At 44.1% G+C, this 21409-nt stretch overlaps 1 protein-coding gene across 2 annotated transcripts in view; it reads left to right on the forward strand.

The window, feature by feature from the left end:
- Window positions 1-7632: 7632 nt before the first annotated feature.
- The window catches only part of LOC147438878 (3-oxoacyl-[acyl-carrier-protein] reductase 4-like), a 74182-nt gene continuing 60405 nt past the window's right edge, over window positions 7633-21409 (forward strand). Inside the window, exon 1 of one of the 2 annotated variants that reach the window (XM_086484845.1) lies at window positions 7633-7935. In XM_086484845.1, coding sequence (XP_086340971.1) covers window positions 7776-7935 — 160 coding nt within the window. In that variant the 5' untranslated portion in view covers window positions 7633-7775. The remainder of the gene's footprint in view (window positions 7936-21409) is intronic. The other variant, XM_086484844.1, reaches the window with a different exon arrangement.

A 21409-nucleotide genomic window follows, 5' to 3' on the forward strand; every position in this document is an offset into this window, starting at 1 on the left:
TTGCTCATCTGCTTTGTCAAGGTCATGTTTGAAGTAGCTATCGCTTGGTTTTATATTTCCAATCTAATAATAAAGTAAATTAAATTGGTCTTGCATTGTCACTTTCTTTTTCCTTGTAGGTTCATGGGCTTGATTTGTTCTATATGCAAGTTTGTGTTGGCCTTATGATGAAGGTATCTAGATGTTTGAGCTCATATGCATGCTTAATGGAGACTTTTTTTGTTTGTATTTGTTCATACATCACATGTCCGTGTTTCATATAGTCATTGAACTGATTTGTGTTGTACCCTAGAGGCTCTTTTACAATTGTGATGTTGATCTATCCTCACCTAACTTCCTTTGCGCACAGGACATCATTTGTCATGTGCAAAACGACTGTCTGTATGCAGCCGGAGGTCAAGTTGAATTGGATGTTTATGCATCCTTTTCTTAGCAATTTTTAAGTGGTGTGTCCGTTCGCACATCCTACTACATCCCTTATCTTTAGGGGACCTTTAGGTGCGAGGACGTTGGTCTTTTGCAGGAAAAGACAAATCATCCTCTTCCAAGTCACCTTCCTGTTTGTCACTAGTAATTGCAATGACTCTTTTGAACATTGAGGCCCGCAACAAGAATGATGCCTTTTATAGGTATAAGATGCCTCGACTCATTACAAAGGTCGGGGCAATGGAATAAAGAAAAACCTTGTCAATATGGTTGATGTTTCCAAGGCTCTTGCTAGGCCTCCATCTTATACAACCAAATTTTTCGGCCGTGATCTTGGCCGTGGGCACTCCATGTTTGATGAGAAGGATGGAAGGCCATTATAACTAGCAACAGTAGATGTATTTATAAGTAATGTGGAGCACATGAGGGAACCTTCAACTTTTACTGCAAATATAGTTTTATTTATCGTGGCTGTCAACTATCTGTTGGATATACAAGCCCTTGTGCGTCTCGCCTATGGGAAACTCCCTTTATGGAGCATGCAGGTGGCTTCACTTGGAGTCCAAGTTATGCATGGCAAGTTTGCCTTTTATATTGTAGGTTTTCAATACAAGCAAAGAATATAGCGTGTTATTTTCAACAGTAGATGTATTTATAAGTAATGTGGACCACATGAGGGAACCTCCAACTTTTACTGCAAATATAGTTTTATTTATCGTGGCTGTCAACTATCTGTTGGATATACAAGCCCTTGTGCGTCTCGCCTATGGGAAACTCCCTTTATGGAGCATGCAGGTGGCTTCACTTGGAGTCCAAGTTATGCATGGCAAGTTTGCCTTTTATATTGTAGGTTTTCAATACAAGCAAAGAATATAGCGTGTTATTTTCAAGCTGTCTCTCTCTCTCTCTATCTCTCTCTCTCTCTCTCTCTCTCTCTCTCTCTCTCTCTCCTCGCTTCTGCTGCACCTTCTCCTAGCCATGGCAACCCCTGGTACCACCCCCCATAGCCATAAACCCATCATATGGTATCAGAGCTTGGCATCGGCTTTGGCTCGATTTAGCGCGTGGGAACCCTGTCTGCAGAGGGGAACACGAAGCTGTCGACCTGCATCAAAATGAGCAAGCTCTACATCAACATGAACGCCCTGGCTTGAGAAGCATTTGTCGACATTGTAGCACCCGCCAATTCAGCCTCTTGAGCCCGCTGTGAAGCAAACCGCCAATCGATGCTACCATCCGCAGAATCGCCATCAACATCTTCGTTGTTTTTTTGTCCTTTCCACACTTTATTAAATTTAGGTCTTTTTTTTCTGGTCTTTGGTTTTTAAGCAAGCACGTAGTCACACAAAGTTAGAGTACTTTTCCGGTCTAAGTACATTCAAAGCGTCAACCTCTCAAAATCTATTAAGGTTGTTGGGGGTATAGCAAAGCAAGTCTTATCAAGGCGAAGGTGTCATCTTGCACACCTTCTCAAAGGGAAATCTGCAACAAGTAGTTGGAGAGAGTGCAACCAATAATCTGAAACACCGTTTAAAGGTAGATCCCAACAAATGATCCAAGAATCGATGGAGGTATTTAGCATCGTGATTGTGGTAATAAGTAGTCAAGATGACATGTGGAAGAATGGTAGATCTTGTACAATGTTTACAATATTTGCGTGCAAGCACTTTACCATGAAAACTTTGAAGTTGAAGATTCAAATATGGATTCCAAGCCTCCCAAAGCTTTCGACATTCCAATGTATTTCCGACCACTACAAATACACAGAAGATTTGCTTTGAGAATGTGGTACAAGACTTCACAGATTGTTTCTACTAGTCAAGTGTCATAGGTTTGTTATATTTTTACTTGGTGAGCCAAAGGAACTTTTTTCTCTATCTGGTCGTAGAACTGACCACGTGGCAGAGCTCAAATTAAAGTAAAAAGACAAGGTCGTGAAAAGTTGTTAATAAAAAACGTTGTTGTCAAAATAAAAGCAGGATCGCAGGTTCGCAGAGGCAGCAGTTCGAGAGCAGTTCCAGAAAGGCAGCAGTTTGAAGACAGAGGTTCACAGAGGCGCAACAGTTCGGAGATGGATCCAAGTAGGCAATGCTATATATCGTGGCTGTGTGGGCTTCTGGACTCTTAGTGAGCACCCACCTACGCAACCTCTTGTTGTGCCCCCACCTGCTGACGGCCCTTGGCATCTTCCAACTGCGCGCTCAACAAACAAGAGATAGACAGCGTGAGTGGAGGAGAGAGTCTATAGGCCAAGCTCCTCCCTATTCATTCCAGCAGTACAAGGGTCGACAATGTCACTGTTTGCCTCATCGGCATATTGAGTCGGCCTTCTTTTGCAGTGAAGCCTCAATACCTAATTATAAGCCTACCTGCACCTTCCCCGCATAGCGATCATAGCAGCTTTGTATGCAACAAGACCCACTGGCCACCTGAACAGTATGTCCAGCTTCAACTACGCCTTACTCAGCTCGTTTCTGCAGGCGCAACTAGTTATGGCCAGCATTATGCCGCTCCAATTATAGCTCATGCAGATTCAACAACCTTGTGCCCTCGGCCATCCTTCAATGTTCATGGAAATGATATGCAGCAGGTCCCATGCCTAATTCTCAAGATTCACACCAATTGTTTTCCGCGCAGTTTGCCCATGCAGCATGCACAGCAAGCCGGGTAGAACCAGATTAAAGGAGTACCGGAGACCTTTCAAAGTCTGGTTATATTATTTCGCAGATCAAGCTGGAGGTTACTTCGGATGCTTGCAAACTGCATGATGAGCACTCTCAAAGATCAGATATTTCGTTCGATAACCAGGATCAAAAGAATAGTCAGAGCAGAAGCGGAAGCTAATCCCTTTTTAATCCACATAATGAGATTTGATGCTGGAGAAGCCGAAGAACAAGGCCTGCGGAGTATTGGCATTTTTGGAGACAGGTATACCCCTATTAGCATCCAACAGTAGTTCAAATTGTTGACCATTCAACACCTGGGTGGGATAGCAGAAAATTTACAGACAATATGGCCACTATTGCTGCTTGTAAAGAGCTTCTCTTGCTAAACCACATGTAGGCGGCAGCCAATGCGGGCGTAGTTGAGATTAGCAACAACAATATACTGCAGTGTTGCTCTTCAGCAGCTGCATACGAAGCAGGGAATGCTGGTGGTGTGGGTTTGAACACACATTAGTTACTGCTTCGGAGCTCCCTTCTTTCCAATAACCACGATTCATTTCCATGTACGCAGCAGCTCTCGGATCAAGTTCAGATGGCTGCAGATAGCAGACATAAGTTTGGTATGCTATTCCAGGGTGGAGTGTGAAAATCTATTCACATCTTCTCAAAGGTCTTTTGTGCAGTAGGCGGTCAAGGTAGAAACTCCATATAGCAGCTATAGTATACCGAACGGACCGAGTGAAATTATTGCCAACAACGACTTAACATTCCATAGTGGCGCAGGGCATGCTACTCTTAATATATTGTCTGAGTACGGAACCAATTTTAGCAGCAAGAAGACAAAGTTTGTCTATTGTTGAATGCATTTTGCAACCTCAAGATTCAAAAACTATTTTATTCAGTTATACACTCAATATATCATACATGTTGCGTGCCAAGCGGCCTCTTGTGCAAATGCATTCCTCATAATGCTGCATCTTATCTCAGTTTCTTGTAGAGATGAGACAACTTTCTTTGCATCTCTTACTGGCTTAGCATATAAGATCCATTACATCGACAAAAATTTGAGGAGGGTTGGCTGGGATGCTGTGGATTAGAGGGCTGCCAGGGCTTGAGAAGGAGAGTTGGCCGCATGGGGTGGTGCAGGCGGGTGACATCGATGGGACTGAACATATGGAATCTAGTGGTATGCAAAAAAGGGCTAGATTTCTCGCAGGCTTCATGCCGCCACCTCAATTGTATCATTAACAAAACTACTAATACCTTTGTCATAAGCACTGACTTCTTCATCTTTTGGAGAGATCGCACCTAAACAACCTTCAAGTTGCATCCTTTGATTAGAGATGGGGACACTGACCTCTAGGAAGCATGATATGTAACGCAGGTTAGTCAACAAGGAGGCAATAAGACATAATAGCTGACCGAAATAGCTTACATAGAGAGAGAGAGAGAGAGAGAGAGAGAGAGAGAGAGAGAGAGAGAGAGAGAGAGAGAGAGAGAGAGAGAGAGAGAGAGAAGGTAATATCGATCAGAGGACATAGAACATAAAGTTACATCTACGTGTTTTGTGTATGGCAGAGAGGACATATATTCACAACACTGCACGTTCGAATTACACAAGTGCAACTCCAGCTCAACAACATTGCAAGGTTCGTTATCTGCATCCAGTTTTTCATGAGCATGCGTTTGCTTGGCGCAACACATAAACGCTATGGGGCAGGGCACGGCTTCCGTTTCTTATAATTTTTTGGAGAGACCACGGTGCCAACTCTCCACCATACCTTTGTATGGCACTTCTGTATGACGTGCACTATATACTTTGCACTTTCAGTCTGTGATGTTTCATTGCAAGATGATATGTTTAACTATTCACATTGCTTTTTTGTAGCTTGACTCAAATATCAGCCTATAGATTTGACAATCGAAAAGCAGCAATACAACATTACAGGTCAGTAAAGCACCTCATTTTTTGTTGCGGTTCATTCATGCTTTATTTATTTGCTTGTTTTAGTATTTTTTGCATTACTTCCTTTGCTTCGGTTTATTTGGATCTCGTTTTCAAAACTATACACTCGATGTCGATCGACATCTGCACATGTTAGTTACACACACAACTCTTTGCAAACGATTGCTAGCCAATGCATCTTATGTATTACAATAGTGAATACACAAGTAGTGAATGCATGTGGTGTATCATACTAGTGAATTCACCTTGTGCATCTTTACTTAAGCTCTAAATAATTGATATCATATAGCTAGGTGTCTAAATAATTGATGCCATACTATATATTTACTTGTTTCTCCAACACTAGGTGTCAGTATGAAGTTCTGAAGACCTAGAAGATTATGGTCCAAGTGTCAATAAGCTAGGGAGAAAATTGCAGCCAACTTGAAACTAGCTTGTCGTCCAAATGCTAGGTCATGATTTGAAATTACTGTATTGTATAAAGATTGGAGCATTCTATATGACATCTTTGCTCACAATCTAGAAATATGTCCTTCCTACATGACAGCGTACCTCACACATATAGAGATAACTGAGATCGACAGACAAATGAAATAGACACTCCTGTTGCCCCCACTTTTGTATTATTGTTGGATGCTTTGCCATCAGAACAGCAACAATAAGACTTAGCAGCATTGCATCTACAGTCCATTACCAGTTCAAGATACCAATCATGAATCAATAGTATCCCCTCTCTATTCATGAGACCGATGAGCAATATTTGGACATGAAAGAGGCAGATATTATAATTATAGACGAGCTACTCATGTTAACCCAAATGACTTTTGACCTTATCGTAAGAAAAAATGTCAACGTAACAAGCGGTACATTGGCAGATCCCTTCAGCAACAAATGTGTTCTCTTGCTCGGTAATCTTGCCCAACTATCCCCAGTTTGTAGTCACGCACGGGAGCTTTGTAACACATGCCATATCACGAGCTCGGTTCATTGGCTACATACAATTTTGTACAAGATGTCATGCTCTGTAAGGCATGCAAGAGACCCTGAATTGCTTCAGTTCTTGACCATTATTCGTGAAAGAAAACCAACCGTAGATGAAATCAATTGTACCTTGGGTGCATGTATTATAGATGAAGCTCATGTGCAAGACTGCATCAACAATTCTACTACGATAATTAATCTCTACTCACAAATGAGACGTCCAACACTATAACAACCTTGCCTTGAATAAGTTGTACAATCAAACTGACATTGCAAAAGTTGAAATGAAGACGAACGCGGGTAACAATATAAATGTCCTTAGTAGTGGCTTCTAATGTTCTTCAGTACTGGCTTCTAGACCCTAAGTTCAATGAGGTGGATTCGATCGCAATTGGCAGGTGCTGCATGATTATTCTATAGATGTTATATAGCAAGGCCCACCAAGCAGGACTAGTTATCTGTTGTCAAAGCTTTGTGAGCGTTTCAATTGTCAATTATTGCCATGCAATAAAAAATAAACATAAAAATTGTACGGGTTATAGACACTGCCACATAAAAAGTGGTAAGACCACCCTTTTGTTGTTTGGTCGGGTTCTGGTATGTCTCACACTGATGGTTGTTTGCGGGAAGTACACACACACACCTATGCTATAGTCAAGGGGGGGGACTTCTACTCATGGTTTCAGGTGATTGAACTCTACCATGGTATGTTTCGAGTCCATTGTCAGTAGTTTGGGCTTGAGGGGGGGGTTGTTGGATATGCAAGCCCTTGTGTGTCTAGCCTATGGGAAACTCCCTTTATGGAGCATGCAGGTGGCTTCACTTGGAGTCCAAGTTATGCATGGCAAGTTTTCCTTTTATATTGTAGGTTTTCAATACAAGCAAAGACTATAGCGTGTTATTTTCAAGCTGTCGAGCTCTCTCTCTCTCTCTCTCTCTCTCTCTCTCTCTCTCTCTTTTCTCGCTTATGTTGCACCTTCTCCTAACCATGGCAACCCCTCGGTACCACCCCCCATAGCGATAAACCCATCACTATCCAGTTGACAAGGTTGCCTGCTATCTCTATGATGATGGAGCTGCAATGCTGACATTTGAGGCAATGTCAAAGACCTCCGAGTTTGCTAGGAAGTGGATTCCATTTTGGAAGAAGTTTACGTTTGAACCTAGAGCTCTTGAGATGTACTTTGTATAAAAAATTGACTACTTGAAAGACAAAGTTCATCCCTCTTTTGTCAAAGAGCATAGGGCAATGAAGGTTTGTTGTGTTTGAGATCTACATTTCATCAGTTGGAAAATATGGAGAGCATTATTTGATTAAATATGGAGAGCATTATTTGATTTATCTCTAGCCTTACTACTTGTTTTTTGGGATAGAAGCATAAGAATCTTTCTATATTCTTACGCTTGTTTTCTGGGATAGAAGCATAAAAGTCATTATAAATTCTTAGAACACACAACTATCAATATTCCGCTATCCAATTACTTTTGTTGGTGAGTTTATTCTTTTCCCATACCACAACTTATATTATTTGTCACCACAGGCATAAATTACATCTATATGATTTCACGCACATATAGGAGAAATGTCTCTTCGTATTGTCCGCCTCCGTCTTTCAGATGCGCATCCACTGTAGTTGCATGCAAAGGCATTGTCGCTTCAGGCCAACCACTTTGCGCACACTCACTGGGAGTGTGGCACCTGTTGACAGAGAGAGAGAGAGAGGGAGAGAGAAACGATGGCAGCCGTAGCTTCGCCCTCCTCCGCTGCTCTCCTGCAGGCAGCGGCATCTTCTGTGTCGAGACTGAACGCATCAGCTGGATTCTCGGCCCGGACCACTCTTTCTTCCTCCCGATCTCTCCAGCTTTCCCTGAGACGCCCTCCCTGCTCCCTCATCAGTAAGGCGCATTTTCAACGTTCTCTCTCCGCACACACACACACACATGCACGCTCTTAAAAATTAACCATATTGGTTGGAGCTTGGTCCTCTCTGTTCAATGAAAAATGTCATATACAATTGTTCCCAAGTCTAGGTTTAGTTTTCAACGTGAAACATCATTTAGCAGCCCGATAACGCCTAAGGGCTAGATTTGTCCAGCATTGTGAGAACCCCTCAGCATTGACCGGCTTTGTTTAAAAATCTACCTAACTTGCTGCTATGAAGGCCAGCTCCAACTCAGTCTCCATTGCAGCCCTCCAAGAATTTGATCCTACACTAGTTAGTGCCTCATCCATAGAGAGGGTTATATCATCAGGCAGAGTGTCACAACTTGGTGACGTAGCATAGCTGTGGACCTGAAGAGGAAGAGTAAAGTGGCGCCATCAAACCGGCACGACCACAGCTGAGCATGTCAGCCTGCGAAATGCGGCGTGTTGGGGGGTGCTGATGTGGCATCTTTGTACATTGAGCTGCTTTTTGGACCGAGTTATGGAAAGTGTTGACTGTGTGGGAGCTTTTGGAGTCAACCAGTTTTATGAAACCAGTTGATATTTGCGTTTTTGAGCACCTTGTGAAGCAAGGCTTGTGAAGCAAGGGTCGGCTGCCTATAAAGGCACTATAAATATGTGCCCAGGGAGAGTAAATTTCACTTGTGAGTTGCAGAGTGGGCTCTCCCTTGCAGTTGTACACTCAACGTAACTTAATAAAAACAAGTACCGCAACGGGTGCTTACGTTAGGAGCCAAGGCATTTGATCAGGGAATTGTGTCTCACTATGTCTCGTTCTTTAGTGCCCTTTTGGTAGAGTATTTTGAAGTGTTAGAAAGTATTTCCGTCACAAAGTGATGACGTGGCAACCAACTTTTGGTAGAAGAGAAAAGAGAGCCTAACTGCTGACATGCCAATTGGTACAATGCTGATGTGGTAGGTCTCATAATTGCGACGAAAAATTCAGAAGGTGCTGACGTGGTAGTATATGCAATGTGAATGCTTTTGGGTGCCAGAAATCTTTAGCAAATGCTTTTGGATAGCGCTGGCCTTTTGTATCAGTTGCTTTTGGGCCCAGGGCCTTTATAAGTAAGGCGTAGGGAGCACTATGGCAGATTAGTGCATGGTTGTACATTTGCAGAGTGACTCCTCGATTGTTGTACTTTGTGGATTATTCAATATAAAAGAATTACTGAGAGGTGCGCCAAGCTTTGGGGCCAACGCATCTGGTAGTGGAACTTCGCCATTTAGTGTTGCAACTACTGTTTGAAGTTAAAGTATTAAAGTTTTCAGTTTGTTCGTGTGCTGCTATGAGATTACCACCTTGTCAGTGCCAAGACGATCATAGTGATATCAAAGCTTCAGTTGATTCTTCTTCTACGTCGGATCCGTTCCGACCTTTTTGCAGCACAGTCCAAGGATTGTGACAGAGAATGTGATCAGGATCCCATCTACACTTTTGTGGGATGAAGAACTTAGAGCTTAGACAATTGTTTTTCTCAGAGCAATCGGGTTCAGAACAGCAGCAATCGACTGCTGAAGAAAAATCTTTTTACCTTTTGAAGAGGAAGCTTTCTACAAAAATTGCCTTTGAAGAAGAATTTTTTTTTACAAAAAGTTGCTTTTGAGAAGTTTTTCTTTTAGAGAAAGTTGTTTTTTGGAACAAGTTTCTTTTCAAAGCTGCCTTTTGGCAGAACATGCTTTTGGAAGAAAGTGTTTTTAGAAGACGCTATTTTTGAAAGTGCTTTTTGGAACAAGTTGCTTTTTGAAGCTGCCTGTTGGTAGAACATGCTTTGGAAGGAAGTGTTTTTTGAAGACGCTATTTTTGGAAGAGGAACCTCTTGAATAAAGTTGCTCAAATTGACAAGGAGGACATTGCGGTGAAAGCGGTTTCAAACTCAGTAGCTAGAGGTTGTTGATAATGCGAGCTCCGGTGCAAATTTGTCCTCGTCGCTGAGTAATGAAATGACCCCAGGCTTGGGCGACCCTGTAGCTACAGATTTTATGCCTGTTGGTTGATGTCGACTGAGACGCTATTGTGTGTGTAAGCCCCTCTTCACACGGTTTGTCAAGCCGAAAGAGTTAAGTTATGAAATTTGTGTAAGATTCTTTGCACATGGTGTCAAGCCGAGAGGGTGAGATTTATAAACCCCTTCTTGAGTTCGAGTGTTGAGCTCGTAATTCGACTGACTTGAACAATCTCTTATGCTAAGCTGTGTGTGCAGAAATTGTGTCTCCATCTTCTTCTCATACATGCTATTACTATCATATCTATTCTCTTGTGTGTGTGTGTGTGTGTGGTGTCCTTGTTGCTTTGTGTGTACTTGGTAAAAGAGAGAGATGGTGAGAGGTTTGATGGGGATGTGTGTGAGGAAAATTGAATAATTTTAGCATCCGTTCTCCTGATCATCCAATATATAGTGTGTACTTGGTAAAAGGGAGAGACGGTGAGAGGTTTGATGGGGGTGTGGGGAAAATTGAATAATTTTAGCATCTGTTCTCTTGATCATCCTATAGCATCTGTTCTCTTGATCATCCTATATATATATATATATATATATATATATATATATATATATATAAGGTTGGTCCCCCTCCGTTCTCTTGATCATCCTATAACACACACACACACACACACACACACACACACACACACACACACACACACACACACACACACACACACAGAGAGAGAGAGAGAGAGAGAGAGAGAGAGAGAGAGAGAGTAGTGGGCCAGAAGATAGGTTGGTCCCCCCCCCCCCAAAGAGTATCTTTATTACTGGGGAGAAGTCTTTATACGAGCACTTGAATCGAACATATTACCATATTCGTTCTAGATTTGACTCGATGGTACTCGGAAACCTGAGCTTCCCAATCTTAAGACAAAACCCTATTCCTAGCAACCTCTGTTCCGTACTTAGAAATCCTCAAGAACCAAGGTTCGCACCTCTAGAACTCACCTTCCAATCTCAGGGCATGGCATCCCAACTCTATTCAGACTCTATATTCAAAGTCCTCTTTCGTAGAGATCTTAGCATCAAGTGTGCTATCCTAGACATGAAGTCCCTCTAGAATCTCTACTCCGTGATCCCAACTCGAGAGTATCACTCTCCGATCTGTAGATGCACTCCTGAAACTATGGTGCGAAACCCTTGGGATGATCGGGCTTTGTTTACACAAAGCACTTTTCTCGTATAGAGGCTCATGCCTTCCTCTGCTCTCACTTCCTCGTTCAAGGGAAATGCACCTGCAAGAAACACTCGAGATTGAAACATGAAAAGCATCACTTGTGAAGACTCGGAAACTCAAAACGCAACTTGGTTCTCGGAAAGCAACTCCCCGGAAGAGATCTCTTTGGAGAGAATCCTCTCTTCCAATCCTACACACAAAAGAGGTGTGCTCTTGGGCTCCTTCTCGTGAATCAGCCCCATCTATGATGTTTATGGGTTGAGAACAGACACAATGGAAATAATCTCGGAGGGCACTTTTTCGAGATGGAGTTTGTCTACCGGTCTCGGCGTCAATTGATGCACTCAGGGCAGCCATAGGGGTCATCCGCAACTTCATCGTAGCGGCTGAAAGCTGCAGCAGCATATACATGTCTTTTGCGTCTTGATTTCCTCCTGCTAGCCCTCCGGCTGGGGCGCTAGTAGTTGCTTTTATAGGCATAGGGGCCGGCAAGAATTGAGAGAGATCTGCTGCCCAGAATAGGGGCACAAGGGGCACCTAGGGCTAGAGAGAGAGAGAGAGAGAGAGAGAGAGAGAGAGAGAGAGAGAGAGAGAGAGAGAGAGAGAGAGAGAGAGAGAGAGGATTAAGTGGCCGGACACTTTTAAAAAGGGTATGACCTGCCAAAAACTCAGAAGAAACTTATGAGCTGAAAACAATGCTTACACAATCACAACCCACGTGTCCCTGGATGCAATCTCATGCACAGATGCAATGCAAACATAGACGCCTTTACAAGAAAGCATTTTCTTTCCCGAAAAGAAACTCGTTTTTCAGAAAGCAACTGCATTTCCTTAAAGCTTACTCTGAACCCATCTTTGTTCAAGTGCTTGTCTCATTCTTGTGCACAACTCTACTCAGTTTGGAATCCCTCTTGACTATGAAATATTCCCTTTTCGATGCTCCCGTCACCCACCATGTGATGCATCAGGAATACCCATCACTTAGTCCTTTCTCACCGAACTTACTGAACAACTCCTTCGTGATGCTTTATGTCACTCATCCCATGAAGCATCAAAAATGTTCATTTTGGACGTTGAATACTTCTTCTTGATGCTCTCTGTTACCCATCTGATGTGACACATCAAAAGTATCCATTCTTGGTGGCCTACAGATATTCTCGTCCATAGTGCTCTCGTCATTCCTCTAAATGATGCACTAGAAATATCTGTACTCAGATGTCTGAAGCGAGAAAACCCTCTCACTTATAAATTTAGTTGTTTCGAATAATTCATTTGTAGAATTATATATGTTTTAGATAAAGGTAATTTAGCAACAAGTGCTAGCATGGATCCAGCTAAACTGGCGGCTATTCGAGATTAGCTCCTTCAAAGAATGTACATGATGTAAGGAGTCTTTTGGGATTATGCTTTTACTATAGGTGGTTCATCATACTGATTGCGGAGATTTCTTTGCTATTGTAGAGCTTACTCAAAAAGGGGTACCATTCACTTGGGGACCTTCACGTATTGCAGCTTTTGAGAGACTCAAGCAAAAGTTGACTACTCGGCCAATGTTGAAGTTTTAAACTTGTCGAACTCTTTTGAGGTCAAGCATCGTTGTTTGAGAGCAATCATAATGCAAGAGGGCCATATTATAGCTTATGAAAGTTGGATGTTGTCCAAGCTTGAGAGCGTTGCAGAGATTTAAGAAACGAAGCTCTTAGAAATTCATGCTTTGACTCAGTGGGGGCATTGCTTGCTCGGTGCGAACTTCATATTGTACACGAATCATCAGAGTTTGAGGTATTTCTTGTCTCGGGACAAGTTGTTATAGGCTTGGACACTCCAAGCAAGAAATCAATAGCAACACGAAGAGGAACTGCAAAATCGTTGAACTTGGAGAGAGAGAGAGAGAGAGAGAGAGAGAGAGAGAGAGAGAGAGAGAGAGATCACATCACGACGAAGTTCTGAGCCAAGACGCACTGGCCCCAAAGACCGGTGCCCCTTTCGGTATTTCTTTATTATTGCTCTTCGCAAAGTACAACTCCCAAGGGTCCAACTCTCTCCGAGACCGTGCATCCAACTCCTCTCTTGAGGAGTGGTCCTTTGGGCACTTACAAGGGATCCCCAAAAGCAGAGCCCAAAAAGCATTAGATCCAAAAGCACTTGATCCCAAAAGCATATATGCTCTCAAAAGCTCGCGCAAAAAGCTGCATAAAATAACCAACGCAAAATCGCGAGAATTCGTACAACGTGCCATGTCATCAATTAGCGCAATTTACGAAAATCAGCGCGAAATGTCAAGCTTTTGATAATTTAGGTTTTAGGCCCCTTGATCGGTTCTCCATATGTTGGGTAGGGTTAAGTTTTTATCAAAACCCTAACCCCTTTTGTTTAGGCCCCTCGGCCACACTTTCTGGGTTCTCCTGGGTTCAATTTGTCTTGTACTCTCGACCACTTCTTTCAAGTTGGGCACGCATGTCATCGCTTTGTGACATTCCTTCCTCTTGAAAGAATTGTAATCACCCTCGATTACGCCTGCAAAACAACGAAAGGACAGAAATTTTATTCTATGTTCCCATGCACCAGACTCCTTCAATTTAGCACTTTTACAAAGACCTAGTCACTGATCAATCACAGTTTTGTTGAGGGTCCCAGATACAAGTCATGATCATTGTAGCCATTTGGCAATCACATCCAAACCGCGCTAATCTTTTCACAGATGTCTTGATCTACTAAATCTTGTTACTATTAGATTTACATCCTTTCAGTTCACATTTCAATCAAGCAAGCTATGCCCATGACTATCCCCATAAGATAGTACATCCACAGAGCATGCAATTCACAAATCACACACTTAGTTCACACTGAACACCATGTTTCAATCATTCAATCCAGCCATCTCATTCCGTCTAGAACTCTTGATGCACCTAGATCACTGTGCAGCCATCTCATCCTTCCAAAACTCTTGATACACTCACAACAATATCCAGTCATCTCATCCATAGACATCTTGATGCACTAGAATCTCATTTAGTTCACATTCACTTAGCCATCACATCTAGATCACGCCCATCTCTTACGGATGTCTAGATGCACTAAATTCCAATCATTCATAAAACAAAATCCTATGGACATTTCATTTTTCTCTATACGTCTCTAACAAAACACATATAAAAGAGCACATGTCTTGAGTTCAATTAAGGAAACTTCCAATTCAATGTACATCTGTTCATAAAATATTCGGCAAAACTTTGTTAGCCTATCAGTATCCCTAAAATCTCAAAGAGAAATTAGTGACTTTATTCAATCTAGGCAATCCGTGATGGAGTGGCTTCTCTCTTGTAAATTCGCACCACACGAGATTCAACCTGTTGATCAGTAACTTTTGGCATAAACACTACTAATATTCCAAAAGCTTCGACACAACTCTCTGTGAAGAGGATTTGCAATGTTCTCCTCCTCTATTTACTTTGCATCGAGGGCCAAAAAGTACTCTTAACCAAATTATCTGGTGAACCTAGCTTATCTTTCTATTCTTTTCTTGTGCCCTATGACTTGGTGGTAGCCCAGCTGGCCTCCCTTGTCCATTGGCACCTCAATTTGAATCGTCAGAAGTGTGTGATGAACCATGAGCTGATTCCTTTTCTTCGTCGGAACCCTCAGATGCACTAAATGAGACAAAACACAGTGGAAATGCCTCAAAGGCAAATCACAGTGGAAATGCTGATGCTTGGTGCTCAATCCTTCTTGTGCTCTTTCGGATACTGTGTCACACCAAGGAAGAGACCTGGAATGGGACTCGACCTGGAATGTGACTCCCTTGAATGCAAACATTTCATCTTTTCATGAGTAATCCGCATACATCCGTGCTCATTCATGAGTGAATCGTGTTCATCGTGCAATATCATGCCTATGAAAAGGGATCACATAAGGACGGTGACTAAAATACAGGAAAGCATCACGAATGAAACTAGCTTATGCCCTGTAAGACACCAGCGGTGAAGACGGGAGCGCGCTCGATGCACGATGAAGTAAGGGTGGGAGTGGCTAATAATTGCGGGGTCAGGACCCAAAGATACTTCAAATAAGTTTCCAATAGACTTTGGAAGCGCCGGTTTGCTCCGTCTGCTCATTTGTAGGACCGATATGCTTTCATAAAAGCACACGTCTGATGGTCTGATACCACTGTCACAAGACGGGCACCACATGCTGGGAGAAAAGAATAAACTGAATAACTATAAGCACTTCAAATAACAATTGAACTAAAAGAGATGCACGACACGAAAGGGGGAGTGGCGATGTTCCACCCCAAGAGAGAGGGGGAGTGGCGATGTTCCACTCCAAGAGAGCACTGGCCCCAAACGTTGCCGCCCCTTTCGGTTTATTATTAGTGATTTGCAAAGTACAACAGTCGGGGAGCACCTCCTCTGCAATCTGCGCGTTGAAGAGTTCTAGAGAGAGGGCCCTCAAGGCTCATATTTAAAGGCCCAAAGCCTAAAAGCATCAAATATGAAAAGTTGACCCCAAAAAAACGCTTTTCTAAAATTTCGGAATTTTCCTAAAAATCCGCCGCGAATTGCGGAACATCCGTACATGTGTCACATCATCATATTTTACTGTCTTATTTTTAATGCCTTTATGTCAATTGGGCCTCATCGAACGGGATCTCGTATGTTGGTGGGAACTCTTCTCAAAAAATAGGCCACTCGTCAAGACTTTGTAATACTGTAAAACTTCTTCTTCTGCTTCTTCTTAGGGTTTTGGCCCCTTGGCCGGGATCTGAGGGTTGGCTCCGTTCTTGAGTGGCTTGACATGCCAGCAGTTTGTGACAATAGCTACCGAGCTGCACACTCCAAGGACTTCGCAAGCTTTCAAGACAATTTTTGCCCGAAGTTATATGCTTTCTAACATCTTCCTTCGGAGTGCAGCTTCTGGCAGAGTGGGGTATCTTGAAATGCTTGTCACGGAAACCCTAGCAAATTACAACTTGCAGTCTTTGGACATCTTTCAATAGGTGTCTCTTCCCGAGCTGATAACCTTGGAGATCTAGTGTGATTGCTATCTCTTGAGACTACCATCACCAGTACAGGAACACTGTTTGTTCAAGAGCTTGTGGACCATATTGTGGTCGGCTACAACATTATTGGAGGAATCTAACCCTAATTTTTGGTGCAGGTTTCAAAACGAAAGGCCTCTCGACTTTCGAGCTCAATTGACGCCGAAAATACTTTTTTAGTTCGATTTAGCAGTGTTTTGAATTTTGTTTGAGAACTTGTTTGGTGATCCTTCTTGGAATTTGTTTCAAATGGATGGTATCTTTCTAAACTTGTCTTGGTGCCCATTTGAATTGTTGACTCTGGTTTTAATACTGGTTCCAATGATTGGTGATTTATTCCCGGGAGGAGTACCAAAGAAAATTGATGTTTGAGAATGCTTGGATATACTCATGGGCCGGTTATTTGCGGGGGGAGTATTGAATAATTGAAAAGAGTTGTTTCTACTGATGGCCCGGACCCTTGTGGTTATTTATGGGGAGGGGGGGGGGGGGGGGGGGGCGTATTGTTGTTATTTACGGGGGGAGTATTGTTGTTACTCATGGCCTGGTTATTGACCCGGGGGGGGGGGGATTAAAACGTCTGGGTAGTGATTACTCTCAGCACCTCCAAGCGACATAGGCTGTAGTCTGGGGAGCGTTTTGTTGTAAAAGGCCTCTATATCTCATGGCCTGGACCTTTTTAGGTTATTTGCGGGAGGAGTGATGAGGGAGTCGTTGAACAACTCATGGTCAAGATGGTTATTTGCGGGGGGAGTGTTAATTGGCGGTTTTATGCTTCTATGTCTTGTAACATGCATATGTGAGCATTTGTGTTGCATTGTGATGTGCCAACCACTGAAAATATTCCTGATTGATTGAGATTGCCTGGGTATGTGATTTAATGCATCGAGACACCAGTTCAAGATCAGCGCGGTTTGGGTGTGATGGCTAGAATTTTTACGCCAGAATATCAAGATCTGCGATTTGGAATGAGAATATACTCCTTATTGGATGAGATTTTTTTGGGAAGCCAATGACCCAGGATAGCAAGAGCTTTGATCTAGAATGAGAAAATTGAGTGCCCCTCGGAATGTCCCTTGGAATGACTCTTGGAAATTTTTGAGCTAACTTGAGTTGTTTTGTAGATATACGGTAATTACGAGCGATTACTCTTCTTTCAAGAAGGGGGGGGGGGGTGTCACAAACTGCTGACATGTCAAGCCATAAAGACTCGAGACGACTTGTAGATCCTGACCGAGGGTCCTAAACCCTAGAAGAATTAGAAGAAGCACAAGCTCTCACCAACTTACAGATCCTCGCCAAGTGGGACCAATTATTAAAGAGTTACCAACTTATGGGACCCGCGTCCGACGTGGCCCAGGTGACCCAAAGACGATTAAAACAAAGCCGGACCGACCCACACACACAAAAACAGTAAATTGCGTATGAAGTTGATGACGTGGCAGGCTTGTACGGACATCCTGCAGTTCACGTTGACATGCTGATGTGGCATTGAACGGACTGCCGCAATCCACCCTGACAGGTTGCTGACGAGGTAGTCAGGATTTTTGTGAAACGCGTTGATAGCTTTTGGACTCCTGGCTTTTGGGACCAGATGCTTTTAGAACTTGAATGCTTTTCATATAAACTACTTTTAGAGGCCAAGGGCCTTTAAGTATGACCCATGGGCTCTCACTCTTGCAGTTTACTTGTGGGAGATGCAGAGCAGAGCCATGGGAGTTGTACCACGTTGAAGCAATAAAAAAATTATGGAAGGGGCGCCAGGGTTTGGGACCATGGTGCCCCTCCCGTCACAAAAGGGTCCCGCCAAAACCACTCTCCAACGTCCCATTGCACTCGCGCCAAACGATGACTCTCCCAAGCCTAAAGCCTCCAATGTCCAGTCTCAAGATCTGTCGAGTCAAGATCAAGCACATAGATCCTCCCTTTGATGCCCACAACTTGAATTTGTTGGAAAGAGCACTCTTGCTACCTCTGGTGCCTCAGTAGTAACTTTGTGGAGATGACCCTCTCGCTGAACCTCAAAGAACATGCAAAGGCCTGATCTGAGCAAGCCCCAACTGCAATGAGGACCTCAAGGAGAGTGAAGGCCCCCATCCAGCTGGGAGCAACTAGATCAAGAGGCGTGTGCCACTCTGCTGGTATATCCTGACACATGCTTTGTACCCTCCTCCTACCGCGCAGCTGGATGCTTTGACTCTCCTTAGGAAGTGCTGTAAATTGCAACCAGTCTCCTGGAAATTGCAACCAGTCTCCCAAGGTGCGTGCTGGACTCTTTGCCATGGATGGGGTCCACTGTCAACGATGTGACCTTGCTGTGTACTGACCAATAAGTTCCATTTAAGAGGCTGCCTCAAGCGCTCCTCAATGTAGGTGGGCTGATACTGCTCAGGTCTCCCCCTTAGCTACTCCCAAGACCGAAGTAAGCTCAACGGGAAACGGTCCTCCCATCTCCAGCTCACGCCCACTCTGCGCATCTCTGTGAAAATCAATCGAGTGGAGGGGCTCCAAGTGCCACCCGTCTGTGGAACTCGGCCTCTAATTTGGTGTAGCAAAAGCTCTTTCGAGGGCTTCTGCCCTGGAAGAAGACCTCTGACAATTATCTTCTGAAGAAGGGCTCTAAGGATTGACCATCTCAAAAAACTCTCTAGTAACTTTGTCGCCCACTTGGTCCACTGAGATGCCTGACGGTGGTAGGCAAACTCATGGCGTCGCTCCTCAATGGTGATCAACTCTTGTCTAGCCTGCTGCATCTGGTCCTCCATCCACTACCTGGGTGCCGCTCCTTCATCCTCTATAAGGAGGCAATGCCCTAATGTAGCCGCTTCTCCTTCTCTCAGGTCGTAGTCAATCGCGCTGTCGACTCCTCGAGAAAGAAGCGACTAAGCTCCTCGAGGCCATTGGCCACTCTAACAGCAACGTCCCCGTGTGTATCTAGACTCTCGGTCCAAAGCGCAACAACGTGCTATCTGAGCTTTGTATCTAGCAAAATCCTCTTAGGGATGTGTAACATATCAGTACCACTCCTCTGTCTATTGAAGAGAGTAAGGATCACTGGTGTGTGATCAGAGAAAGTAGTCCGTGCCAAACTACATACTGTACCACCCAAGTCACATAAGTGATCACTAGCTTAGAAACGATCTAGCCTAGATAGAATCTAGATTCACTCCTACTTCGCGGTTAGATCGGAAAAATGAGAGGCTGTTTGAGGGCCGTGCAAAGCCAACATGCTGCCATACATCCAAGATCCTTAAAGTCATACATAGCCGTTCCCAAGCAACCAACTAAGCCTCATGTACAATAGCATGGTTGTCCCCAGTCTTGTTCGAAGGGTCCTCAAGCATGTTGAAATTCCCCCGAAATGCACCACTGCTCTGCATTAGGTAGGGAGTCCACCAAATCTGACCAAAACAGTCCGGGCACTCGCATGGTTGGGTGTATAAATGTTCAGAAAACCCACAAGGCAGCCATGTACCTGCATAGTGACCCACTGGGCCTTGCCTGGCACACTGATGCCTTTGCCCACAATGGTCTGCTGCCATGAATCTGCAATAGTCATACATACACCTCCTTGAATGACACCAAACCCAAAAGCAGCTGACCAAAAGGTCTCATAGCGACCATGCAAGATCTGTTCACAGCGCCTGATACGGCTCTTGCACAAGTGATGCTCCTAAAGCATAAGCGTATCGATCGCTCCACCCACAAGGAATCTCTGGAGCTCCTGTCTGAGTCGACCCCTCTGACGTAGAAACTGAGGTCCACCTAGCTCCTGGACATTCCATGAGACAACCCTCATGGGGTCATTGAGAGAAAGCCGATGTTGCCATCGCAGCCAATCTCGCAATCTTTGAGGCAGGCTTGGATGGGGAGTAATTTGCATCCGAGCGACCTCGAGAAAGCTGTGTCTGGAGTGTCTATCGGACCCAGACCCAAGCAAGACGTGCAGCCCGTAGAACTACATTCTCTGTCCAAGAGTCCTCATGAACATCTACATAGCATGGTGCACTTCGATTGTTTGCAAAAAAGTATATCACAATGTGTCTACATCTTGCTGCATCTGGTGGTGTCATAGAGAACTTGACCAACGGCCACCGAGTCTGTATCAAGTCTGTCACTCCTGAGTCTCCTGTGTGGCGAGAGAACTCGAGAGCCTGAACATGGAGTTGTCCAGCATTGTATGCATAGTCCATTTGGCTACCAGAAACAAAACATGTACATTGAAACAAGCCGCCAGGAGGTTAGGAGAAGTCGCCAAGAAAATGTGTAAAGCCGTAGTCGAAGAAGTCCTAACGGTGACGGATGGTAGGTTGGGGGGGGGGGGGGGGGGGGGGGGGGCGCTAGAGGGAGGGGCTGAAGCTGAAGTGGAAGTGACATCCGCTGGCTCATCCTGCTAAAGAGGGTCAAAACGGTTCCCTGTGGAAACCTACTGTTGTTGGCATGGTGCAGGCCGACCACCCGGGGCGCCAGACTGACGCACTTGTCCCTGACGGCGTCGACCACAAACCTGTTGCCAACCCTTATCTGCTTGGGCACCCGTCTTAGAAGACATACCTGTCTGTGTTCCCTGCGGCTCTGCTTGCTGAGCCTGGCCAGCCTTGGTAGGCTGGGTCTGTGTCGAGGGTCGAGACGTCCTCCGTGGGGAGGCCTCCGCAAGATGGCCCATCTATTTGCAAATAAACACTAGTTCGGGAGGCCCAAGTACTCCACACTCTGAACCACCACTCACCCGAGGCAGTAGAACCACCTTCGAGAGTGTGTGTCCCCCGAAAAAGAACATGCATAGTGGGTAACTGTAACAGACTTGGACACTCCAAGTCAAGAATCAATCACAACAGCACCAAATAACCACTTCAAAACAATTCACAGATTACAATAGATTTGCAATGGCCCGGCAGAGCTCTGTGCCTAGAGATATTGGCTGCAAAGATTGGTGCCCCTTTCGGTATTTCTTTATGTATCAATCAATCTTCAAAGTACAAGAGAGCGGTTAGGGTTTCACTCTCACTCTGCGTCCAGATGCTCTGCAGAGTGAGCCCTAAACCGCTTATTTAAAGATTACAAGGGATGCCCAAAAGCAGAGCCCCAAAAGCTTCAGACCAAAAGCAAACTTGTTCTCTCTCACAAGCTCTCTCTCTGGCTTTAGAAAAAAATAAAGTAGAGTATTCCCTCTCTCTCTCTATATCCAATGCGTAGAGAAAAGCATCCAGTTTGCGTCG

The sequence above is a fragment of the Adiantum capillus-veneris genome, chromosome 16 (assembly GCF_014529385.1).
Source record: "Adiantum capillus-veneris isolate H3 chromosome 16, ASM1452938v2, whole genome shotgun sequence".
Lineage (NCBI taxonomy): Eukaryota > Viridiplantae > Streptophyta > Polypodiopsida > Polypodiales > Pteridaceae > Adiantum > Adiantum capillus-veneris.